The following is a 27,875-nucleotide window of genomic DNA, read 5'->3' as shown; positions in this document are numbered from 1 at the left end:
CAAGGCCTTGGCCCCTCGCAAACTCAACCAGAGTCAACCTTCACCTCAGATTATGCAACGACCCATAATTTTCAGGTCTATTAACTTCTTTTACCAACCCTACCAATGCATTTTCTTGGTAGATATTCCCCACCCAAAGTTAGGTTCCAGCTGATCATGATTCTCCAGCCTATTCACATCCTGTTTCATGACTTTGAATAGAAAATTCAAAACAAGACACCACGTACTATGATTCTCAAAAAGACAGGGAAAAAGATAAAGACTAAAAACAAGACACCACGTACTATGTTTCTCAAAAAGACAGGAAAAAAGATTAAGACTATCCGTGATAAAGACGAAAAATTACATGTGGTGTGGGGCAGTAGAAAAAGATAGCGTTATATCTCCACTTTAAGTAAGGCCTTCGAAAGTGATTGCAAGGTCATAGCAACAAGTACGTCTGCTTGGTGCTCTCAAACAGTGGGCAATTCTTACATAGTTCCGGAGCACTGCTCCGGACTCTCATAGAGAGTAGGCATTATGGTAGATCCCACGTGTAACTATAACATTACTTTCTTTCTTATCAAAACTTATTTTCTTTTATTGATAATTGAATAATCACAACTAGAAAAAAGTCATGTTCATACTTACACCTTTGGCCATTTGTCATAAGCAGGATGCTGTGGAAGCATTAGTTGCCACGCCATTCTTCAATGGCCTACTAATTTGTCACCGTCTTCCTCCTCTGGCCTCTCCTCCTTCTCCCTCTTAAATCTCACCTGTCAAATGTACTCGCACTTCACAAAATCCTCTCCTTGCACGAATACTGCCAATTAATTTGGTGACTTTTCTGTATGCACCTTATATTTGCTCCTGAGAATCAAGTACCCTCATACATGATGTCCAAAATTGTCATTCTGCTTTTCCATATCCTTCTCTTTTTAGAATTGATGCCTTCAGAAGCCCAAACTTGGGTCAAATCAGGTTACTGGTACTCTCGCACCGGGTCTCCCATTTCAGACATAAACTCAGCCCTCTTTACTCACCTTATTTGCGCTTTTGCTGATGTAAACTCTTCCTCCTACGAGCTCTCTGTATCATCCAGTGATAAGCAATACTTCTTCACCTTCACAGACACTGTTAGACAAAAGAACCCATCAGTCACCACTCTTCTTTCCATTGGTGGTGCAGGGGCAAACCACACCACCCTTTCAAATATGGTCAGCAAGGCTTCTTACAGAAAATCTTTCATAGACTCTTCAATAAAGATAGCAAGACTTTATGGCTTTCAAGGCCTAGACTTTGGTTGGGATTCCGCGAACACTAGCTCCGACATGACCAATATGGGATTGCTATTTCAAGATTGGCGTGCGGCTGTGAATTCTGAGGCAAAGAATTCTAGCCAGAAAGACTTGATTTTGACTGCTGCTGTTCATTTCTCGCCAGATTTAAATTCAGTTTCTCTCCCTGTGGACTCAATTCGGAGTAACTTGAACTGGGTCCATGTTAATGCTTATGAATACCATGCGCCCGGATGGTCAAACTATACCGGTGCTTCTGCAGCCTTATATGACCCATCGAGTAACGCTAACACGGATTATGGTATTGGTGCATGGATTGGTAGAGGCTTGTCTGCTAGCAAGTTGGTTTTGGGATTGCCTTTCTATGGTTATGCATGGAGGCTAAAGAACCCCAATGACAACGGAATAGGTGCTCCAGCAACAGGTCCTGCCGCCATTGCAATTAAAGGTGGTGGAGCCATCAGGTATTATCGAATCAAGAGTTATGTTCAGAGCTATGGGGCTGCCATAAGGTATAATGCTACATATGTAGTAAATTACTGCACAGTCGGATCGACTTGGATTGGCTTCGATGATGTTGAGGCTATCAGAATGAAGGTTTCTTATGCCAGAGAGAAGAAGCTACTTGGTTACGTTGTGTGGCAAATCCCATATGATGATAATTGGGCACTTTCTTTAGCAGGTACGGAAGAGATGCTGCACTCTTGGTATTCTATTTCTTTAAATTAAATTTTCTCTTGCCAGAATGTGAATTTAATTGCCCACATTTTTGCTTCCTCAAAAAAAAAAAAAAAAAATTGCCCACATTTTTAAAGAATAAAATAGTAGACATGGCAGTCTGTTGAATCAGGCCGGGTTAATCGGGTTACGAGTTAAACGGGTCAAGTTCAAAAATGGACTATTTTAAACGGGTTGAAAACGAGTTGGGCCAATCAGGTTGTGGGCGGGTCAGACATGTTCAGGCCAACCTGTATTTACACATGGAAAATAAATAAATAAATAAATAAAATAAATGCCAAATTTTTAGATAGAATGAGTCAAATCAATCAAGGAAACAAATTGTACATAATACCCTTTATTTTTTTTCGTTAAGTGGGCACCTATTGTTATTAGACTCTTTGTGTTACTACTATACATGTGAGGGGTAAAAAACAAACAAACCAAAAACATAAAATTTTCCATATCCTTCCAATTCTATAGTTTTGTGCATATATGACTAAAATTCTTTACACTCATAATAACAAAATCTTCCATGTTAATAACTCACAGGCATAATGCTTATAATTACAAATTTACAACTTGAGAGGTAGATAGATTTCAAGGAGCACAAAAAGTATATATTTTAAGTTTACACACTTCAGATTCAAAATTCACTAATGATATGGGCTTTTGGACTTTTTCTTTTTCTTTAATTTTGTTTTGTGCTATTTAGACTTATTTTAGTAACTTAGTCCTAATATTTAACTCTACTACTTAGTATTTAACTTAGTGTTACACGTTTAGTAGTGTAGAAGCGTAGTTGTAAATGATTTTTCCATTTGTTTTTTTTTTTTTTTTCTCTACTACTTAGTATTTAATTTCGTGTTAGACATTTAGTAGTATAGACGAGTAGTTGTAAATGCTTTTGCCTTTTGTATTTTTTTCCTCAACTACTTAGTATTTAACTTAGTGTTAGACGTTTAGTAGTGTAGACGCGTAGTTGTAGATACTTTTGCCTTTTGTATTTTTATTCCTTTTAATTAAATTTATTTTTAGTGAATGGGAGTATCGCCACTGCCACTGGTGGTTACTAAATGGCTAAATAGTGTTAGTGTAGTGCTTTATGTCTATGCTCCTTGGCATGTTGTCTAAAATGGGTCAGGTCAGGTCATGGGTTAGTCGAGTCGGACCAGGTTAGCTCACAAAAAAAAAAAAAAAAAAAAAAAAAAAAAAAAAAAAAACAAGCAGGCCATGGGTTGGTCCATTTTTATTCGGGCCAAAACATTTGAGTTCAGGCAAGTTCAAAATAAGAGAGTTTGGGTCGAGTCAGCAAATTTTGGCCCGTTTTGCCATGTCTATAAAATAGAATCATTATGACTTGAAATATGATCATATTAGCCAAAATAATTAAGAAACCAATATTTTGGATGTCCCAATGTGTTTAATTAAGGAAAAAAGATTCATTAGGCCTGATTCTGTATCCAGTGCATTGATAGGGCTATAATGCCAAATTTTGGCTAAGGCTTGTAAAAATGTTTGTAAAGTTTTAAACCCTTGGAAAACATAATATGTTTAACTTAATTGATTAGCCAAGTAGTTATTTAGGTTAATTATGCAATCCTAGGTTAAACAATAATCAAACATATCATGCACAGTGGAAAAGTAAATAACACAATGATATGATGACATAGGAAAACTAATGAAACAACTTGTTTCAATGTAAAAAAACCTGGGGGGAACAATCCCAAGAGAACAATCCACTATATGAAATTGAGATTTATAGTCAAAAATACAAATTCGTAGTAAATCTAACACAGTTACCAAACTGGGCTTTGAACTCCTCAGACTTCTTTGATCTGGATTTGCTCTTGCATGAACCACCAGTCCATGCCTTATTTTTCAGTACACTTGATAGCTGAAGGCTTAGTTGCAACTTTACTCCACTAGTACTAGCAATATGGATTTGATCTCTAGTAGGTTCTTGATAGAGTTAGAAGATACAAAACCTCACAAATTTCACAAGAATAACTCTCAAGACTTGAAAAATGTGTTTTAAGGTTTTCCTTTTATGCTTAGTAGTGTTGGACTGAAACCCTAAACATTTCACGGGTTGTTGGGCTTTATTTAAAATTCTACAAATTCGCAGTTCAATCAATCGAAGACTTCTCTCGATTAGTTGAGCTTGACAAATTTTGAATTCTTCTTTTTGCAGCGTGTACATTCTTGAATCTTGACTTGTATCAACTTGAGCAATATCTAAAACACTACAAAGACACCAAGATCTAATCCTAGACAAGTTTTTGTTCTCAGTTTGCCAACATACAACACATTTAGAACCTAAACATTTATGACTAAATATTTAGAACCTAACAATCTCTCCCTTTGGTAATCAATGACTAAACTTATATACAAAATGTATTGCTCAACTCAAGAACTAACCCAATTATAAGAAATTTGCCCAATACAATTCAATTACAATCTACTATCTATAAGTTGCAATAATAGGCAGCAACATAATGAAAGAATTAACCTATAAATTCCTAAAATACTAAAAACAAACCAAAAAAGCATGTGTGGAAAATACACTATAAACATAACTTTGAATCACAAAACAAAAATGTAACAAGGAAACCAACGAAAACCAAGATATCTCATAAAGCATCAAGTTTGTGAAACAAGTTAATACACAACAAAATAATAAAAACAATAAATGAGAAAGAAAAGGCTAAACAAAGCTAAACAAAACTAAACAAGCTCCCCCTAAGTACAAGAACTCTCCCCCTTACCTATTCTACTTCCCCTTTTTGTTACGTATTGCCAAAGGCAATCATCTCAATCATCCGAGGGTGAAGGTGGAGGAAAAGAACTCCTATACTCATTGAACTCAACTCTCAAAGTAGCAACATCTGTAATCAATGATTCCAAAGGCTGTCCATGGGCTTCCTAAGTCATCATAAAGGTCTCCATCATGGTGTGGTGTACGATTGAGTCTCTAGCACTCTCTCTAGCATGGAGCGGAGGGATGGTGCAACTCTAGAAGTACCAGCAGTAGAAGTATCCTCATCCCTATCTTCAGCCTTAACAATAGGATCCATAAAAGGATCAATTTGTACATCTCCTTGGGGAGGATCCACTTTTTGTTGCCTTCCCCTTCCCTTGCTTGTTGCTAGGGTCTTCTTTTGAGCTCTCTTAGCTTCAGAAAGGTTGCTCCAATAGGTGCTATTTGATGGTCAAGCTTAGAAGAGGAGGTACACACAAATACTAGATGTTCTAAGATCTTAAAGATTGAAACAGGGAAGAAGAGATCCTGTTTCTTGGAAGTGTTTCTATTGACATCTACAATGGTTTGGATGAAAAGAGAACAGATACACATGGAAGCACCAATTTCAAGGGCATAGAAGAATATACAACGATTAATAGTAATCGTATGTATATGAGAGATATGAAAGATACTATGACATGCAATCCTAAACAAAAGATAGTTTTCCTCAATGTGTTCACTAGACTAAAGTCGAGGCTCATCTTCCAATGTCATTGGTTTGCCACACAAAAGTGACATAACATCACTAAGAGAGGGAGGGTCAGTGTATGGATAAGTAGGGTGACGTACAAAAGGAACTGTGAGTGCATTAGCCACTACTCAATGATTTGATACTTATCACCCCTAATCCAAGTAGTCAAGAAGTGACCACTGGTTGTAGCAAAGTGGACAGACAAGTTAGAGTTGAACTTTCTAATTATGTCTACATCGGGAGACACTAAGTTTGTACAAATGGGCAACCAACCCATAGAATCTAGGAGCCATGTCTAAGCTCTAAGGAGTAGAAACAAAAACAAAAACATAAGAAAACACAAGGGCAAACTGCATTAGAGAGATAAACAGAATACAGGAATGCAATCTAGAAAATCTACATGATGTATGATGCACATACTCGTATGATGCATGAAACAAATGCATTGAGGTGTTCAAAATCAACGAATTTTGAAAATTGATCAAGAAAATCAAGTTTGATGAAAAATCCCCAATTTATGAAGAACATAAACCCTACTTTTTCAAAAAAACACAATTTGATCATCACAACAGGTTTGAAACATGTTATAAACATTCAATCAATCAACTACAAAGATCAATGTTACCCAATTTTATCCAATTGAACAAAATCCCCAATTTACTCATGAACACATGAACCCCAATTTTGAAAATTTTCAAGAATCATGAAAATTTTGAAATTCAAGCATAGGAATCATGTATATATCATGCATAGACAAAAACCCATTGACCATTTCAAATCAAAACACCCAAAAACATCAAAAATCCCAAATTTTCTAAGTCCAAAAATTTTAAGAAATTTGAATGATTCATGCATGTTATGTTGTAATTTGATAAAAAAAAATAAAAAAATAAAAGGTAAAAGAGCCTTACCAATGATGTAGAAGAAAACCTTAAAGCTTTGACATGGAAAAAGACAAAAAAATAAATAAATAAAAAATTATGTTCTAAGAGGGATCGAGAGGAGTCGAAGAAAAATGGTGAGATAGGACAAAAACTGATCCGTCAAAAGCCTTTGAAATTCGAAAAATTCAAATTTCGATCAGTCGAGAAGAATCGAGCATCATTCGAATAGGCAAACCAGGAATTTTCGATATATATATAAAAATAAAAAAAAATAAAAAAAAAATTGTTCTAAGAGGGATCGAGAGGAGTCAAAGACAAATGGCGAGAAAGGACAAAAAAAGATCTGTCAAAAGCCTTTAAAATTCAAAAAATTCGAATTTCGATTGGTCGAGAGGAATCGAGCATCGATCGAATAGGCAAACTAGGAATTTTCAATCGATCAAACAAGGCATAGAGTTTTGGCTTAAAAACTAGACATTTTCAATTGGTCAAGAGTCTATTTCAATTAATCGAACCAGTGAAAATTTTTGAATTTTGAAAAATTTATAAATTTTGCAAAAAACCAACTCAAAGCAGTTTTTATGATATGAAATGCACATGAACACATCTAGAAATTTCAAAATCATTTTACACTTAAAATCAAACAAGGAAAAATCACTCGATTTAAAACTTCTAAACCATTTTTCATCAAATTCCACCAAAATTCAAGAAAGTTGTATTATACATCACTTCATATGCAATTAAAGATGGCCAAATTAGACAACACACACAATCTCATGTACATGATTTAGCATGCAAGCAGTTAGGGTGAGCTCCACCACAAAAATGGCAAAACCATTGAGGCTTGTGTTGTTTCTTAGCAATAGGATGAGTAGGTTGCTTAGGTTTGGTGTCACTTAAATCTACACTAATTTTCCTAGTGGCTAGAATTTCTTCCTTTTTAACCCTCACTTCTGGTTTAGGCACAGACACTGGAGGAACAAACTTAGTTTAAGTCAACATAGAAGAAGAAACACTCTCAACATGTCCTAATCTTGTCTTATTAGATGATGATTTTTGAACACTCAACATGTTATCAAGCTTAGAACTAGAAGTCCTACCAGTTGTTCTCTAGCAACATTCAACTTAGTTTCTAGTCCTTTTTTAATCAAAGTCATGTTCTCAATATTAATAGCATTAATCAATTCATTTGCATCAAACAATTTGACCAAAAGTTTTTTCTTTTCAAGTTCTAGAGTGTCAATCTTTTTCAAAAAAAGTTCAGCATTAGTGGCATCTTAGCTATAATTTAATTAGCTTATTGTAAGCTTCTTGCAAGTTAGCATTCTTAGAGGGTTCCTCATCAAGACTCTCAACATTTTAATCAATAAATTCATCTACTATAGTAGTAGCAGTGAAGGCCGTGAACTTACCTTCTTGATCACTATCTGACTCGTAATCAGATCCCTCATCATCACTAAGAGTGACAGCCATAACTTTACCCTTAGACCTTAAGTATGTAGGACATTTAGCTCTAACATGTCCATAACCTTGACATCCAAAACATTGTTGGCCTAAAGAGTTGCTAGAAGATTGACCAACCTTATCTTTGTTAAAGTTAGGTTTTCAGATGGATTACCTTTACGTTGTTCATTCTTCCTCACATTCTTATGGTTAGCAAAGTTTTAATTTCTAACCATTTTATTATTATTTTTCAAAAAGTTCCTAAATTGTTTGGCAAGATAAGCATTTTCAATAGAAGAAATCACACTGTCAAACACGTTCTCATCAACATTATCTTTTGATTTCAAGGCCATAGATTTGGATTTACTGGTCTTAGGTAAATCAGACTCATAAGTTTGAAGGGATCCAACTAGTTTATCCACAGGGATTGTGTCCACATCCTTACTCTCAATAATGGCAGTTACATGGGGCCTAAATTCTTCAGTTAAGAATCTTAAGATTTTTCTAACTATCTTAGGTTCCTCATAAACTTGAACTAAGTTAAAAGCAAAGTTTACTATGTCATTAAGTTTAGCGTAAAACTCATCAAAGGTATCATCTTCTACCATTTTGATACTCTCAATCCTAGAAGTTAACTATTGCAATTTATTTATTTTCATAGGTTTAATTCCTTCATGCACAGTTTGTAAGATATTCCATTCAATGTGTGCTACCTTTACAATAGATATCTTTTTGAATTCTTTTAGGGAAATAGCATTGAATATCACATTCATTGCCTTGCTATTAAAGCTAGCGCAACCTTTTGGGCACCAGTCCATTGAGCCACAGGAGTGGTAGGTTTTTCCCAACTAGTTTCCACAAATAACCAAACTTTCTCATCCTAAGATTTCAAGAAGGCTTTCATCCTCACCTTCCAATATGCATAGTTATTCCCATCAAAGTAGGGAGGGATCACTAGTGAGTGACCACGATCCATGACAGCAGAGGTCAAGGATCAACTCTAGGTAAGACTACCTAATCAAGAGCTAACCCACTCTAATAGCACTTGTAAAGTTTTAGACCCCTAGAAAACAAAATATATTTAACCTAATTGATTAGCCAAGTAGTTACTTAGGTTAATTATGCAGTCCTAGTTTAAACAATAATCAAACATATCATGCACAGCAGAAAAGTAAATAACAGAATGATATAATAACCTAGGAAAACTAATGAAACAACTTGTTTCAAGGTAAAAAACCCGGGGGGAACTATCCCAAGAGAACAATCCACTATATCAAATTGAGATTTACAGTTAACAATACCAATTCGTAGTAAATCTAACACAATTACCAAACTGGGCTCTAAACTTCTCAAACTGCTTTAATCTGGATCTGGTCTCACATGAATCACCAGTTCATGCCTTATTCTTCAGTACACTTGATAGCTAAAGGCTTGGTTGCAACTTTACTCCACCAGTTCTAGTAATATGGATTTGATCTCTAGTAGGTGTTTGATAGAGTTGGAAGGTACAAAATCTCACAGATCTTACAAGAGTAACTCTCAAGACCTGAAAAAACGTGTTTTACGGTTTTCCTTTTATACCTAACCGTGGTGGACTCAAATCCTAAACGTTTCTTGGGATGTTGGGTTTTATTTAAAATTTTGCAAATTTGCAGTTTGGTCAATCAAAGGCTTCTCTCAATCGGTCAAGCTTGACATATTTTGTATTTTTCTTTCAGCAACTTGTATGTTCTTGAATCTTGACTTGTAGTAACTTGAGCAATGTCTAAAACACTTCAAAGACACTAAGATCTAATCCTAGACAAGTTTTTGTTCTCGGTTTGTCAACATGCAACATATTTAGAACCTAAACATTTATGACTAAATACTTAGAACCTAACAATTTCAATGGCCTCCCCATCATTCAAATAATCATGTTGAAATCTTTCTCTCCTCCTAGCCACTCGTTACAAAATTGCACCCAAAGGCATCACACATGAGCTTTGATTATTGTCCTTTTGTTTAGCAATAAGTCTATGAGCACTGGATATAGTTCACAACATTTTCAAACCTTCTCTGTATTGTTGTGGTGGGCTTAGATATAAGTGAAAGGATGTAAAAATTTCTTCCATAGCCGTAAAGCAACCAGCTTCTTAAATGATTTTTTTTTCTAATGACTTGGTTGGCCATCAAGACCTGGTTTTTCGTGTATTTCATCAGTTAGCTTAGAAATAGATAGAGACTTCATTGCTAGTTATCCCCAAAAGAGGGACTACAATAGAACGATGCTATGTAGTATACCATGAAACGAAACAAAAATAGGACTACAACTTTACCACAATCAACCACATGACAAACTATGAGTGGCGGGTCCATGTTAAAGTGATGAGCAGTTTGTCATATAAGATGATTGTGTTAAAAGTTGTGACATTTAATGTGGTACTAGAATTATTCCACAAAATGTCAGTTGCTAATTGGCATGACATATGCAATACGACATTGACCGAATTCAAATTCTCTGTCCCATTTTGTGTATTTGTTGGTTTAAGATAGCTTGACCCTAGTTAATTAATTCAATTACCCAAGTTGATTAATTAGGTTCAATTGTTTGCAAATCGTGGAGACAATAACAAATCACCACCAAAAAAAAAAAAAAAAAAAAAAAAAAAAAACTAAATGCAGCAAAAAATAAATTGAACACACTGATTTGTTGACAAATGGGGAAAATCTCGCAAGACAAAAGCCCCACTGGGTGATTTTAAGGTCACCACTCCCAAGAATCCACTAATCAATAATCAAGTGGTTACAAGTATAAGGAATCTTACCAACTACCCTGGCCTATCCAAAAACACCAATGCATAGTTGAACCTTTGCTCCAATACCCAATTGAACTTGATCTTGTTGTAGCCTTCTTTCCCTTGATGCATAAATCTCCAATTTGTGACTAACCCTTTGCACGAATCCCAAATACGTGACTAACTCCAACAACTTGAATAAATGGTATTGGTTGCAAAGTTCTTCAATTAATCAATGATGAAGTTCTGAGAGCACTTAGTTACAAAACCCTATGGCGTATAAACGCATTAGTTTCACACAAAGAAAATAAGTCTCTTGGTCTCTGTATTTGTGTGTGACGGCCTTTAACATAAGTTTTATATATGTCTAGGATTGTGAGAAAAGAAACTCCAAACAAATATACAAGATTGGGTTGAATTTCAAATTTGGAAATTTTGAAATCGTAATTCTCAATAGATTGAGCTATTTATTATGTTTCACATTAAGTCTTGATAGCATCTGTTAAGCTATCTGTCGAGACTTAATGAACAATTTTTCTTCTCTTGTTTCTTTGACCAATCTCCAAGTCTTTAATACTTGACTTGAACAACATGTTTCTTAAAGTACTAAACCCATCTTAGATCTACCCAATTACAAGTAAAGTGCATTTTGTCAAAAGATTAGCCAATTACAACAAAATATGACCCTAACAGTATTCAACTTTACACTTCAACAATCATAACTTACCATATATTTATTTTATTTTCCTTATAAAATAATCAAAGAAAAAAATCAAACGCAAGAAATATCATATTTGATAGAATATAAAGTGGAACACAAAAGGTGGGACAAATGATTTCTTTTTGACATTGATAAGATTAAATTATCAAGCATTGCTTTAATAAACTAAGAGTTTAAATTCAGTTTGATTGTGGCATAAATGAGGGGTTTTACATCCTCCAATCCCAGCTTGCCACGTCAGCATTTTGCAAAATAAAGAATAGGTAGTGTCATACATAATCAATCCTCATCAACACACCATATCACAATATACTCTTTCAGATTTGGCCAGCCACCAAGCATTGCCCATCACCAATAGTGGCTAGCTTCCTTGGCACTAAGGTGTGCCGCCTCTCACCACCATCAATTCACAATCCCCTAGGCTTTGTCATGCCTTTTAGATCATGGCTAGAGTATTCCAATACCAAACACCTCTCAAAACACCCAACCATGACCACCAATTTGTAAATCCACCAAACATGACCACCTAGAACCTCTAAATTACCACCATGGAGTGGTGGCGCTCACTACGAGATGAATCAAACAAAGATACAAAGAGACCCAAATCAAGTGAAAGTGAGATGGATGAATCTAAGAAAGGGAGAGGGTTGAGAGAGAAGGAAAAAGTTGGGAAGATAGAGAGAGAGAGAGAGAGAGAGACAATATGGCAATGATGATTGGTAGGTGGTGGTAAAAGCTCATAGAAAGCTTCGGCTGGCCATGGAGGTTTAATTTTTACACAGAGAGAGAGAGAGAGAGAGAGAGTTTTAGAAGAACTCATTAACTCAGGTTAAGGGATGAATGGGGGTTAGTGATGGGCTGAGCTTTGTACTAAGGACGCTGGAGACTACAGTCAACGATGGGTGGAACCTGAGGGCTGGTTGAATCTGTGAAAGGAGAAGATTTATGATTTGGATTGTTGGGGATTGATTATGTGTGGCACTACTTATTCTTTAATTTGTAAAATACTGATGTGGCAAGCTAGGATTGGAGGGTGTAAAAGCCCCTCTTTTAAGGCCACAACTGTACCAAATTTAAAGTTTTAAACTCATAACTAGACTATATGAGATACCATTCCTTTAACAATTAGGCTTTGTTTGGTTATTAATGAGGGAAGAGAAGAGAAAAGAAATGACTAATAGCAAGGAAGTGAGAAAGAAAAGAAAAGAAAAGAAATCAATTCTCATGTGTATGTTTGGAAATAGGGAAAGAAGGGGAAAAGAAAAGAGAAGAATATATTTCCTGTTCCTTTGTTTGGTTTGCAACAAGAAAGAAAATGAAAAGAAAATATATGGTTTTTTATTTTATGCTCATATAAATGTAAAAAAAAATGCATAGAAGTTAGAGCATTTGCATCAGTTCATCTAAAGTTTTCCGTTTATTTTAGCATAAGCACCCTTTTTTTCCCCTATTTGACACAAGTACTTTACAAAAACACCCAAATTAGTTTATCTATTATACACAATCTTTTATTTAAATAATATTTTTCCTCACTTTTATTATTATTTCACACCTACCCCCACCTAACACTCTCTCTTTTTTTCTCTGAACACTTAAGACTCTTTCTTCTCACTCTCGTTCTCCTTCTTCTTCTTTTACAATTTGGATTTGATAATGGGCAGTGATTTTGGGTGGAGAAAGTGGTGATTTTGGGCAGATTTGTTGTTGCTACTTCTTCTTCGGCATCTTCTTCTTCTCCTCCTTCTTCTTTTACAATTTGGGTTTGATTATTTATATGAATTTGTTTATGGGTTTGATGAATTTGGATCTAGATTTAGAATGAGTTTGATAATTTGTATAGATTTGCATAGCATGTTGTTGGATTCAAGAGAAGGTAGAGGAGGAAGAGGGTAGGGTGTTGCTAGATTGAAGAGAAAGTAAAGGAGAAAGGGGTAGGGGAACAAAGAGAAAATAAATTAAAATAATCATTTAGAAAGCTTAACCGTGTATATTTGCATTGTTACTATAGCAATATTCATATGTACAGTAATATAGATGGATTGATGTGAGTAAATTTTGAGCAAAAATATGTAAAATTATGCACTTTTTCTATTTTACACCTATTGGTGCAAGTGCACTTATGGACAAATATGTAACTTCATATTATATTATGTTACGTTGTGGACCAAAAGGAAATGACTACATTTCTCTTCTCTTCCTCTCTCCTCCAGCATTTCCAAACACATTGTTAAAGTTGTCAAAAATGACAAAATTTGAATGACATTGTTTCAAGATCTTCTATGACATATTAATCCCTCGTTATGTTAATGAATTGCATTGTCAGCTCAAGAGGAAGAAAATAATGGACAACCCAAGTGGCGATTATTAGTGATCATTTTGACTACAACCGCTACCATTGCTCTCCTACTCTGCCTTTTAGTGTGTTACTTACGGACAAGAAAGCTCAGATCCAAAGGTAACCTTTTTTTTTTCAATTACATGTGTTACAATTCGCATCTATGGTTAGAAGGATTACTTACTATTCCCATGATTTAAAAATTAATATTTTTAGGCTTTGCTCTTCTTTTTATTCTTATTTTTTCAATATTGGAATTGTGGTTATAGCTAAAAAATTAGAGTCCAAAGCTAAGAACATAGCAACTGCTGGAGATTCAAATAGCAGTGTTCCTAATCTGCAAGTATTTAGTTTAGCTGACATTGAGGCAGCTACAAATAAATTTTCATTTGAAAATAAACTCGGAGAGGGAGGTTATGGCCCCGTTTACAAGGTAAACTGTTGTTACTACATCTTTTACACTCAAGCAATTAGCAGAAATATGAATCTATCTATAAAACAATTCCAATGTCATATTTTATTGCCAAATAGGATTAGGGACACAACATTTTTCACAATTGTTAATATGATTTGTTGTGATTTGTGTATAATAAAAGCATTTATAGACTTTATAAGTCATGTTTGGAGTTATGAAAAATGTTGTGTCCTAGCAATACTCTTATCAGCATGGGTAGAAAATGTCTTGAAGTATCTTTTTGGGTGAATAATACCAATCATAAGTGTGTGTATATTTCATCAGGGTGTGTTACCAAATGGAAAGGAAATAGCAGTGAAAAAACTTTCAAAAACATCTACACAAGGATTTGAGGAGTTTAAGACTGAGGTTATGCTTACCGCGAAACTACAACATGTAAATCTTGTGCGAGTTTTGGGATTTTGCATTGAAAGTGATGAACAAATGCTAATCTACGAGTACATGCCAAATAAAAGCTTGGACTACTACCTCTTTGGTCTGATATCTTTCCTGTTTCCAATTACAATATTTGAGATATGTTTAATGCAATTTTTCACATCCTAGTGCTCTATTAGGCCAAATATGATTATATAACTGATTGTTATAATACGGAATTTGTCATAGACCCTATCAGACGGGACCTATTGGATTGGAAAAAACGTATTGACATTATTGATGGAATAACTCAAGGGCTTCTATATCTCCAAGAATACTCAAGAATGATAATAATTCACCGAGACTTAAAATCTAGTAACATTTTACTGGATGAAGAGATGAAGCCAAGGATCTCAGACTTTGGCATGGCTAGAATTTTCAAGAAAGATGAACAGGAAGCAAACACAGATCGGATTGTTGGAACATAGTAAGTACCTCTACTTAATAAAGCTTTACAGCCCATGATTTCTTATTAAGTAATTAACAATGCTATTTGATAATTCAACAATGTAGTGGTTATATTCCTCCTGAATACGTCCGAGAAGGTGTATACTCCACTAAATCTGATGTTTATAGCTTTGGAGTTCTACTTCTACAAATCATAAGTGGTAAAAGGACTGCTTTTTATCACGGCTTGGATGAGTATGTAAACCTCCTAGAGTATGTAAGTTACTTTAACAAACATTGATAGAACCAATCTTGAATTTGTTTTCATTTGTTGTGTATTATATATTTTCGCATTTCAAAATGATGGTCAATATTCTATATTTCAGGCATATGAGCTATGGAAAGAAGGCAAAGGCATGGAATTTATGGATCCAACTCTAGATGATACAACTTCATCATGTAAACTAATTCGATGCATGCAAATAGCTCTTTTATGCGTTCAGGAAAACGCAATTGATAGGCCATCAATGTTGGAAGTTTCCTCAATGCTAAAAAATGAAACTCTAGTTGTGACAAATCCCAAAAAGCCTGCTTTTTCAACGAAAAGAGATGAAGGCGACGAAAAAGACTCCAAATTACAGGCTTTACAACAAGAAATTTGTTCGGTTGATGATGTAACAATCACTGAATTGGTTGCTCGTTGAATGTGAAGGTCTTTGTGGAACAAGCACACACATATCTATATTCTATATATATTTAAAAGCTGAAGCGTAGCATTTATTATTGCTACGCTTTTGTTAAGCCACATCAGTGACCACATTATCGGTCCCGCTAACTTTCTTTTTCTTTTCCTTCCTTTTGCAAATTAACATTTTCAAAATTATTACTCTATCACATCAAAAAAAAAAAAAAAAAAAAAAAAACTCCATTTCTTAATTAACGTATCCTAACTTTTCAACTTTCCATTTATTATTCCATCAAGCCCAATCTGATACTAATCAAATTTCCTTCAACTCTATGATTCTCCCTCTCCCCAATCAAGTAGTTATGAAAATTGTTCAATTGCCACTCTATTAGAATTCCAAAAATAAAAAATAAATCTACTAAGTTGTTGTCTATATATATTTGCAATTGCTTTACCTCACTTTCGCAAAGTTGGAAAGTCACTCTAAAGTGAGGTTTTTATATTTAGAGATAGAAAGATGAAAAATAATTTTAGAAATTTTTTAGTTTTTTAGAAATGCTATGTCTACAACGTTTTCACAACAAGTTATAGTCGATAAATTGTTATCAATTCTAATTAAAACCTATCACTGAAATTACTTTTTTGCCAACCAATAACAACCTGCTGCATATGATTGTTGGGGGGGGGGGGGGGGAAGGAAATTGTACTTTTTTGTCTTAGAAATGATATATATATGCTCATTCAGTCATTCTATTAAAAATCACTGGTTCTCACTTAACCCGAATCTTACCATGGAATCAGATACACTAACGATAGTCATTCTATATTTTTGTGTTATTGTTTTCAATTTAATGTAACTGTTAGGTTTTAAGGAATTAGGAACTAATATATTAGAACTTCATTTTGTAATGTTGGCAAGCCATGATAAAAACGTTTTAGTCTTGTTTAGAATTGCTCAAAGTATATGCTTTTTATGTAAAGTTGGAATCAAGTTGCTGCAGGATTTATTGTGTAAATATGTTTGGCTCGATCGATCGAGAATTAGACTCAATCAATCGAAAGTCGTGCAGATTTTTTTTTTTCTATAGAATTTTCAACTCAGCCCAAGCCCGTTTGACGTGTAGGGTTTTATTTTTTGTCTTAAGTTTAAAAGGAAAAACCCTAGTCATATTTTAAGGTTGCTCTTTATGCTGTGTGTGTGAATCTTCTGTGAGATCAAGAGGTAGTTGCCTTCACACATACTTAGAGTTTCCAAGATTCAAGATTATGCCAAGAACTTGGTGATCAATTCAATTGCAGATTCAAGAGCTTAAAGATACACAGGCGAGAGTGCTTGTACTTGCTGGGAATCCAAGAAAGAAGTAGTCTGTGGACTCGGAGCTATCATGGAGTCATGGTAGTAAGTTTTCTATTCGAGGTAGCAATAGGATATTAGTGGTCTAAGTCGCTATTGTGTAAACTTCAATTCTTTCATAGTGGATTCAATTTTACCTTGAGGATAGTTTGGTTAAATCCTCCACAGGTTTATTATCAGTTTGGTTTTCCTGAGTTATCATATTGTTGTATTCTTTATTTTCCACACTTTACAATAATATGATATATGTGTGTTAACCTAGATTTGATAATTTGACTAAGTAATCACTTGGCTAATTACCTAGGTTAATTTGGTTGTGGTTTTAAGGGGTCTAAAAACAAATAGTAACTAACAATTTTCGGATAATAGGCTCTCTGTCTCTCTGTCTCTGATTCTCATCTTCTCCGAATTTGATGCCCGTCTCATATCCAATTATATCTCTAATTCTCATGAGTAATCTTGATGGAGACGAAGGAAGTGCAGAAGAGCAATAAAATACAGAGAGACTTAAAAAATTGTAGCAACTGGTAAGTACCACCATACACAAGCCTAACCGAAATAAATATTAAATGTGTAAGAACATTATAAAACATAGATTCACCAATATCTTACTACGAATTGGATTATTTATGTTATTAATAAATTACAAATAATGATTTATGAACTTATTTACAAATGTATGCAATCCAGTCTCAAATATGTATGAAGTATATTTTCAACATATATAATATTATATATACTTAAATTGAATGTCATACTTACAAGTTACTTAGGAATTTATGGAGAATAGCAGCCAACCTTCTCCCAACTAGGGATCAGGTAAGTCGATTTTCACAAAATACGGATCTAAAGTGCTCATTATGCAATTATGAATTTGAGTCATCCTTGCATTTGTTTACTCGGTGTCAAGTAGCAAAAGCGATCTGGTATGGTAGCCAATGGAGTCTGAGAATAGAATACTTAATTTACAATCTACTTCTCAGCTTTCTGAGACTCTTCTAGACCACCCGCATCTGTTTAATCTTGATTAGGAACAGAAAGCTTAGTTCCTTTTATTTGGAGCTTTGATCTTAGATCAGATTTGGCTGCTTAGGAATAGAGTAGAGCACAATTATTTAGTGCATTTGGAACTACAGGTGGTTAGAACTTTAAATAAATTGGTTCAGAGCATTGGAGGGCTAAAGTCCCTTCGCTTGCCAAGACAGTTCAAGAAGCAGAAGTAGATGAACTAGTCTAATGCTTGGTTCATTATGGAGGTCTCTCTGTTCAAGGAAAATATTTGTTGTGTGTTCTACATCCCATTGACGGCTAATTGGGCGGCATCAGAATTCTATCAGCACGATTCTCAATTAACAACATTAGTGGCATGTCTCGAGATCTCAATCAATTGATCATGTGTTGAGGAAGTGTCAAGAATCCTAAATATGCAATTCTTCTTGAGCTGTAACAAGCACATGTTACAGCTTAAATACACTACTTACACTAACTATGATTAAATTCAAATTTGGGAGAATTATCAATAAAAGATCATAAAATTTTATCCCAATTGAACTCCAGAGGTTGGGATTTTCTCAATCAAATTCAAATTTCATCCCTTATCCCTTATATTATTATTACATACCAAAGTAGTTCCCTCGAAACAACATTTAGCTATTCCTTTCATTCTTTCCAAATATTTTTACGTATCAACATCCACCTATCATGGATTAATTAAAACCCTACATACTACCTTACTTCAATTTGGGACACAAGCCAAAAAAAAAAAAAAGGTGTACCAAGACCGACTAGTGAATATGTCCACAACACATTAATATGCTCTCAATTATATTAATTAAGTCACATTCAACTCATTTCACTAGCTTGCAACGAAGATCTTATTATTGCGAAAAAATGTATTGAATTTTCAGTGCTAATCTCCATGAATCGATTTCAAAGAATAAGATTGTAAAGAATCTGGTTCCAAGTATCAGGAACACCAGCAAGACACCAATGGCTGCAGTCCATTGTGGTTGGGCCCCCCAGTCCATAGATGGAAGGATGTCCATCTTTACGTAGCAGAGAGAGAGTTGTTATATCAAGCAATGTGACGGGTTTTGTAATCTTGCTCAATGCACTCTTGAGCACCGCAACAGCTGGCGGCAAACCTCCGGGATATGTTGAGCCAAACACTGGTTGCTTTTGCCCGATACAGCTCTTTGCACTTGGTTCATTCCATAAGCTCCCACTACAGTTGAAATATGAAAATGCGGTCAGAATTCATGTTGGGGTAATTGCTAATTCACACACTGTAAACACAATTTATTTTTAAAACTAAAATCATAACTTCAAGTCATGATTTTAGTTCAAAAACTAAAAATGTTATGTTGTGTATGTGTGATAGACATTGCACTTCATGTTGATGGTCACTATTATGATATTATCAGCTTTTGTCCTAATATTTAAAAATATATATTATGCAAAATTACACTTTACCCCCTAAACTATACCCCTTTTACACTTACCTCCTAAAACTATAAGAATGTGCACACTTATCCCCTATGTTATTACCAACGTAACATTTGTTTCTCTAAACTATGAAGGGGCACATTTACCCCCTAAACTAGTACTTGTGTAACAATTTGTACCACATTCCATGAGTAATAATTTAGGGAAGTAAATAAGCATTCTCATAGTTTAGGGTGACAAGTGTAAAAGAAGGTATAGTTTAAGGGGTAAATGTGCATTTTCATCAGTGACAGCTCTAGGAATTATGTTTAGGGTGGTCATTAAAAAATTTTAATAAAAAAATAATTTGAATATATCGAGTTCTGACCAAAAAAAAAAAAAATTAATACATAAAGTTTTACAATTTCCTTCTACAAGTTTTCAAATTTTGAATTGTTATATGATAGTTTATTATGAGTATCTATTACCAATGTGGGTAGCTGTATGCCTATGACCATTTTATTTTGTTAAGTTTATCTAACATTTTTATTTTTATGTTGTTTTTATTATCTATTTGTTATTGTTTTTATAAAAATATTTTAAATTAAATGACTAAACTAAACTCATTGTCTTTTTATTAATTATTGGTACACACAATCACACTCATTTATACATAAAATTATATATTACATATCTACTTAACCAATCAAATGCTTGGATAATTACCAACTTTACGATTTTTTTTTCCTTGAATTTTACTAACTTTATAACAAAAAGTAATTATTACATGATAACATGTAATAAACCATCTCTATTTCTTAATTATTAAATTATATAAATTTATATTATATTTATATTATACACACAAACACCCACACACGTCATAATTTACACAGATAACATTATAACAAAAAGTAATGCACACAATTAATATTAAACACTCATCCACATAATATAAATTTATAAAAAAGAGTAACTTACAATTCACAAACACTTACATTTTATTTTTAGAGTTGGAAATACTTGTAATAAAGGTGTGCAAAATTTAAGTCAAGGTGTGCAAAAATATTTTTAAGAAAAAATTGAAGTATTAAACTAAAAAAAATATATATTATATATATATATATATATATATTTTTTTTTTTTTTTTTTTGAACTCGGGGGATTTATTTGAGTCTCCTGAATATAGTGTAGCGCTGCCTTGATTTTCATACTTTAAGGGGTAAGTGAAAAAGTGAGTGTAGGTTTAAGGATAAAATATAATTTCTCTAACTTTTTATTATTAAAAATGAAAAGAGAACGAAACTATGTGGTTTTGATGATGAAAGTAAACATTAAGATTAATTAAGAGTTTACTTGTATGTTCTTTCAAAAAGAAAATATAGAAAAAAAGAGATTACTTGTAATGAGATGGGGAAATTCCTTGGAAAAAAAGCTTAGTCTTGGTAGGATCAATGTTTGAATCCACCCATCCGGCCCATGTTTTAAGTGCTATCTCAAAAGCAAGCAAACGATCCATGTCCTTCGTAATCTGTGTTCCAATTTGGATGTAATCCCATCTAACAAATCAAAACAATTGGTTATCTTTTAAACCTGATAATAATAATTTAGTTTAAAACATTTTCTATTTTTAAACTTAAATAGAAGAGAAGAGAAGAGAAAATAAGAAAAGGTATGGTAATAGTATGAAACCGTACGGTTGGGATGGTCCCCTACGGTTCCACCAATGCCATGTATTGAAGACGAGCATGTCGATTCCTTTCCATAACTTGCCTCCCACAATTGAGTCAAGTTTCAAGACCCTACCAATTCGTTCTCGGACAATGTCAACCAAATACACATTCCGATCAAGCATTACTTTCACTCCATAATCCTGTAATATTTAAAGTGATCTTTAGCGGTGCCAAACATTTTTTGAATTACCGAACCATTTGAGAAAGGATAAAAATTAACCATCTCAGCTTTAGTATTTCACTTTATATTCATTGGCCCCCCTTAAAAACCTTCTAACAGTTGGTAAAAGTATAGCCCACTACAATTTATTTAAAACCCAGCCCCCATAAGAGTAAAGATTGGCCCCCCACCTCCTACACATCAGCCAAAGAATATAAAAACAATTTTCATAAAATTGAGAGTATTTACAGAATATCAACCAAACAATAGATTCAAGTATGAGATCCATCATTTTATGAATTGCAAAACAAAAAACTATATTTAAGTACTCTTACCAAACATGCGCTAACATAATCGCTAATCTATTAATACATATAGGGTTCGTTTGGAATCCACTTATTTTGCTGAAATTGAAAACTTTTTGCTGAAAGTACTGTAGATAAAGGTAAAAGTTAGTTGATATAGTACAGTGAAACTCATAAATAGTACCAAAAAGCGCAGTGAAACCCATAAATAGTAGCAAAAATAAACTGAATAGTAAAATAAGTTGGCAAAAATAATCTTTGCCAAACGAAAACATAGTTAGTGATATTATGGTGTAAGAACTTCAAATTTATTATAGACTCATGTCCTGCCGAGTAAGAAAACTAATTATAGGGTTAATTTATAGCCCAGGATTTTCTACTAAATAAACTATACGTTGGATTCAATGCAACACATTTTAATAGAAAAGATGTAATCATTAAGGGTTTTTCTTTTCTTTTTTTGTCCTGTGAGAGTAGGCCATTACACGAGACCACATTAAATTCTTACTTTTGTTTTTTCTCTATTATCTCTCTTAATATCTCAATAACTTTAACATGGTATCAAGGCCATGTTCTAAATACTAATATGTTATCAAAGTTATGTTTTATATTTTCTAATATGGTAATGAAGTTATTTTCTACCTTTTGTAATATGGTATTAGAATTAGTTTTATCTTTTCTAATATAGTATTAGAGTCATGATTTTTTTTTTTTTTTTTTGACTAAAGTCATGATTTATTTTCTAATATGGTATCAAAGTTATGTTTTATATTTTCTTTTCTTTTTTGAGAAGGATGTTTTATCCTTTTTAATATGGTATCATAGCTATGTTCTATTCTTTCTAATATGGTACCAAAGTGATGTTCTTTCTTTTATAATATAGTATTAGAATTATGTTTTATCTTTTTTAATATGATATCAAACCCATGTTTTATCTTTTGGCGAAAATGCACTTTTGGTCCCTACATTTTGGGCCTTGTTACAATTTGGTCCCTAAATTGATTTAGGTCCTAGGTCAGTCCCTGATTTTCAAAAATCGTTTTTAAAATAGTTCCTACCGTCAACCCAGTTACGGAAAAAGCTGAGGTGGCAAACGGTGTGTCCTACTTGCTGACATGGCGTTGACGTGGATATTAAAATATTATTAAAAAAACTTATTTGGCATTTTTGACATACCACGTCAAATTTAAATTAATAAAAAATTAAAACAAAAATTCAGGTCATAAATTTTAAAATAAATAAACATTAATTTAATTAAATTAAGAAGAAGAAAAAAAAGCTTTTTTAGTTTAAAAAATTGAGTTCCTATCCAAAAAAAATTAAATCTAATTTTTTTTTTTATAATCTTAAATCTAATTTTTGGGATAATTGAGAAAAGTAACAGCCATAAATCCACTGGAATCTGCCACAAATCCAAATCACCCACCACAAATCCAAAATAACAAACCCATTCTTACCTACACAAACCCATCGGAGAAAACAATAAACTCATCCCTACCCACACAAACACATCGAAGCAAACCACCTCCACCCAAATTCTCTGCCACAACCGCCGATCTAGATCAAAACCCATAGCTTACAGCCTCCATGCTACCACGACCCACCATCACGCCACAACCATCGGGCCACTAACGCGCCACAACCTAGCAGAAACCTCAGCTACAAAACCCATAACACACCTAACCCACAACCCACAACCCATATGCTACGAAGACCCATGGCCATGCCACCACCACTACCCAATCGATTGATGATTCCGTTGAAGCAAGATGACCCAAACAAAACACCAACACCGCTGGAACTTCGGTCAATCACAGATCCAAAGGAAACCCAGATTTAAACTGAAAAAGCTTTTTTTTTTTTTTTAATTTAAACCGAGTTTTTGGCTTTCCTAGAGAATTCGAATCCTGGAGAAACTGAGTTTTTGGGTTTTTGGGAGTTTTTGAGTTTCTGGATTTCTTAAAGCAGTCGAGCTTTTAGGTTTGGAGCCACTGAGTTTTTGGGTTTCCTGGAGAATCCAAAAATAGCTCTCTCAATGGAGGCAATGGAGTTGGTTAGGGTGGTGAGTCGATTTGGGTGGCGAGTGTGCTGTGTTGTGCTGGAGATATGGATTTAGGGTTTGGTTGAGATCTAGGTTTGGGGTTTGGTTCTTTGCTCTGGAGATTGATTACGGGGAAGAACAAAGAACAAGACCTTTAGAAAAAATACTGAAAGGAATTTAAAAAAAAAAAAAAAAAAAAAAAAAAAAAAAAAAAAACAGACATTCAATTAATTTATTTTGTTTTAATGTATTTATTAAATTAATGTTTATTTATTTATTTTAAAATTTCTGACCTGGATTTTGTTTTAATTTTTTATTAATTTAAATCTGACATGGCATTTCAAAAATGCCAAATAAGTTTTTTTAATAATATTTTAATATCTACGTCAGCGCCATGTCAGCAAGTAGAACACGCCGTTTGCCACCTCAGCTTTTTCCGTAACTGGGTTGACGGTAGAGACTATTTTAAAACGATTTTTGAAAATCAGGGACTGACCTAAGATCTAAATCAATTTAGGGACCAAATTATAACAAGGCCCAAAATGTAGGGACCAAAAGTACATTTTCGCCTTATCTTTTCTAGCATGATATTAAAGTTATTTTTTTACCTTTTCTAATATTCTAATATGGTATGGGAGTTATGTTTTATCTTTTCTGATATGGGTATCAGAGCTATTTCTATTTTCTTATATAGTACCAAAGTTGCATTCTAAATTTTTTTAATTAGTATCAAAGTTATGTTTGATCTTTTTTAATATAGTATCATAGCTATGTTTTATCTTTTCTAATGCAGTATCAAAGTTATGTTTTATCTTTTCTAATATATTATTAAAGTTATATTCTATATTTTCTAATATTGTATCAAACTATGTCCTATCTTTTCTAATATTGTATCAAAGTGATGTTTTATCTTTTATAATATTGTATTCGAGTTATGTTCTATCTTTTCTAATATGGTTTATAAAAAAAGAGACCTACATTAGAACTCAAATCCCTAGTATATATATAAATAAATAAATAAAACTCAAATATGAAATTTAACACATAATTAATCAAGTTTGAAGAACCCAAAGTCCCCTTTGTAAGCATTTTATATATAAAGTATTGGATTAAGAATTTTCATTTCTTCATTTTTTTTTTTTATGAAACATTCCTTCATTAACCTTAAGCTATTGCCTATTAGGTTTAAAAGTTTTGATAAATAGTAATTATATATTCTCTCATAATTTTATTATATAAATAGATGAAGTTCATTTTCCAAACCATCAATGTTTATAAAAATTATCTCTTTATTGAATAATTAATTACTCATAAAAGTAGTGTAATTAATTATCGAGGGAATAGAATAAATGTTTGCTCCCTTCTCACATAATTTGTGGATCTCATTAATTAAACACATTTATTGTGCTAATTAATGCTGAGAAAGGACAATAAATGCATGCTCTTCCATTTTTAATTAGTGGGACTCACTACCATGTAAGAGAGAAGTTTAAGTAAATAACTACTCTATACTATTATGCTCAGGAGCATTGAATATTAATTTTTTGCTAAAATGCAAATTGCACCATTTAAATGTGACTAAAATTAATCTTAGTCATTTAACTTTACTTTCATTCAATTGAGTCCTCTAAATTTTAAATTTATTCAATTAAGGTATTTTGTCCAATTTCGTTAAAATTTTGCTACTAAAAAATTGTTTTTCTCACATGAAAAAATTTATAAAATTAATAAAAATGTTTTATAGATTTTTCACGTGAGAGTTATTTTTAATTTTTTTTTAAACTTGAATTGAATAAATTTGAAACTTAGAAGATTCAATTAAACAAAAATATAATTAGAGAACTAAAACGAATTTTAGCCAAACTTAAAAGGTGCAATTTGCATTTTAGCCATAAATTTTATATATTATTCTTACAAGAGAATTAGTATATCAAATTAAAATAATATTCTAGTTCTACAAATCTACCCTTACCCTTTTCTACTTACTAGTACGATAATAACTCCAAAATTTGTACTAAATTGTTTTATAAAGATGAATTAAGAACGTTATAGAAGAATCTAATTTTCAAAGGTCAAACATAAGCAAAAAGCAAGGTTAAGATTATTTGGTGTTGGTTTTAATTTTAAGGATTTAGATTAGACCAAAAATGGCCACAGCTAGTGATAACAAATAAATAAAAACAGCAAAAAAAAAAAAAAAAAATAGTAATTGATATTCATACCGTAAATGCAAATATGGAAACATCTCCTTCTCTTGTTAAATTGTATTTAGCATTGGGAACGTCAGAGACAAGCATGCATGTCAATGACTGCCACTGGTTTCTGCTTAGCGAGTCTCCCACAAACATGATGCTTTTCCCTCGGAATCTTTTCAAAAAGTCTTGGCCATTAAATCTAACAAAAGTAGAGTTTTCATAATTTTTTTATATGCTAATTTTGGGAAGACAATTAATGCATATAATATAATATAGCATACATGATACATTCTCCCTCTTAGTTTTGGGATAATAAAAAACATATACACACTACTCTCTTAAAAAAAATACTAGAGTGAAGAACAGCTTTGCTTCCCACATGCTAAAAGAGAATGTGTGTCATTATGAGAAAGATAACCACAGTGCCAAAAACCAAAACAATGCCCAGCTTTTTCCCACCTCTAAATCTAATAATTAAAGATTTGTGAAAAAGTGACACGACAGCCAATTAGAGCTTGGTTGTGCCGTCAAACATTCTCCAACAAATCATGTGACTAAGGATACTATTTAGAAGCAGTTTATTTAGTTGAAATTTAAAATTTTTTTATTAAAAATACTGTAAATAAAACTAAAAAATAATTGAAACAATACATTGAAATTTATGAATAATATTAAAAAAATATAATAAAACTCATAAATAATAACAAAAATAAACTAAACTAAACGGTAAAAAAAAAACTAAAATTTTAAGCTAATGCGAATCCCAACCTAATTGGTTGCCATATGCCACGGACTTTTATATTCACATGTGATCTATGTTCACATGATAGTCATGAAATATTATAATATATTATATAACTTAGCCCATAGAGTGGGAGAACGAGATTTATTCTATATTTTAGTTTTTCTTTTTTAATAGCTTTGAGTTTGAGAGAATTTAAAATAAATAAATAAATGCGAGAGGCCATTGCACTTGAAACATAGAGACAAATTAAGGGTGTCTAGAGTGTTTATAAAAGTTATGTAACCAATAAACGATATTTAAATAACAAATGCAATTACAGATAGTCACAATATAACTTTTGGGTTTTACTTTAATTTTAGCTCTGCAATTATAAAAAGTGAAAAAAAAAGTCATTCCAACTTTTATCGCGTTTTATTCAATATTCATTCATTCACAAAAGTCATTCCAACTTCTACCAACCAAAAAAAAAAAAAAAAAGCCATTCCAACTATAAAATAAATGGTTTTATATGTTTATTTCTTAAAAAAAAAAAGAAAAGAAAAAGAAAGAAGGATGAAATTTATGAAATGATCAAAATTTGTTATTCAAGCAAGGTACTGAAGTTGTTTCTCAATGTGCATTGTGGTCACACAACGAAGATTCATTCCAAGAATGACATTTTAGAGGTATGAAAAAGATAGGAAAGAATGGTTGGTGTGGTTACCTAAGAAGATCGCAGTGAAGGGGCATCCATCTATACTTGGTATAGTCGAGATCGGGACGGCCATTCTTCTGGCAACCGAACTCCCTCTCAATGAAAGGACATGCGGCTGTATTGTAAAGTGGGTATGATTTGTCCACTGCCCATCTTCCTGCGAACAAATCGCACTCACTTGCAGCTTCAGCTTTGTGATGAAGAGGAAGATGAAGAAACACAGCATGCAAAAGAGCAAAAGATGCCAAATAAACCCCGGAACCCATTTCTATAAACCTTACTCAATCCAAAGAGAGAGAACATAGGGAATATATATAATAATAATAAAAGAGACTGTTCATGATGTCCCAAAAAAAGGTACACATTTTTTAAATTATTAATTAAAAATAATTAACTACAACATTAGCAAAATTAATGTTAGGGCAATTTTTTTCTCTCACCTTATTTATTACAAGTCACTGTCATTGAATTTATAGTTTTGAAATTCGGCCCAGACAGCTCATCAAAAGGGTACTTTTAGGTGTGTTTTGTTTATTTGGTTGAAATTGAAAAATTATTGATAAAAATATAATAATTAAAGATAAAAATCAATTAAAATAATATAATAAGATTTAT

General features: G+C 33.0%; 2 protein-coding genes across 2 annotated transcripts; one reads left to right on the top strand and one right to left on the bottom strand.

Annotated features, from left to right (window-relative positions):
- Positions 1 to 577: 577 nt before the first annotated feature.
- On the top strand, positions 578 to 15,651 carry LOC126715567 (G-type lectin S-receptor-like serine/threonine-protein kinase At1g11410). Its single transcript, XM_050416226.1, has 7 exons — positions 578 to 1,962; positions 13,637 to 13,768; positions 13,918 to 14,081; positions 14,388 to 14,598; positions 14,727 to 14,964; positions 15,051 to 15,201; positions 15,311 to 15,651. Exons 1-7 carry the CDS (start codon positions 834 to 836, stop codon positions 15,626 to 15,628), a joined length of 2,343 nt encoding a protein of 780 aa, XP_050272183.1. The 5' UTR covers positions 578 to 833; the 3' UTR covers positions 15,629 to 15,651.
- A 3,168-nt stretch (positions 15,652 to 18,819) lies between these two features.
- On the bottom strand, positions 18,820 to 27,587 carry LOC126715569 (protein trichome birefringence-like 41). The gene is made up of 5 exons (XM_050416229.1): positions 27,270 to 27,587; positions 25,849 to 26,020; positions 21,085 to 21,260; positions 20,788 to 20,946; positions 18,820 to 19,187 (listed from the first exon to the last, which is right to left on the bottom strand). The coding sequence occupies exons 1-5, from the start codon at positions 27,524 to 27,526 to the stop codon at positions 18,893 to 18,895; spliced, it is 1,059 nt and encodes a 352-aa protein (XP_050272186.1). The 5' UTR covers positions 27,527 to 27,587; the 3' UTR covers positions 18,820 to 18,892.
- Positions 27,588 to 27,875: the final 288 nt, after the last annotated feature.

Source organism: Quercus robur, chromosome 2 (genome assembly GCF_932294415.1).
Source record: "Quercus robur chromosome 2, dhQueRobu3.1, whole genome shotgun sequence".
Classification (NCBI taxonomy): Eukaryota; Viridiplantae; Streptophyta; class Magnoliopsida; order Fagales; family Fagaceae; genus Quercus; species Quercus robur.
This window is presented reverse-complemented; position numbering and strand designations above follow the sequence as displayed.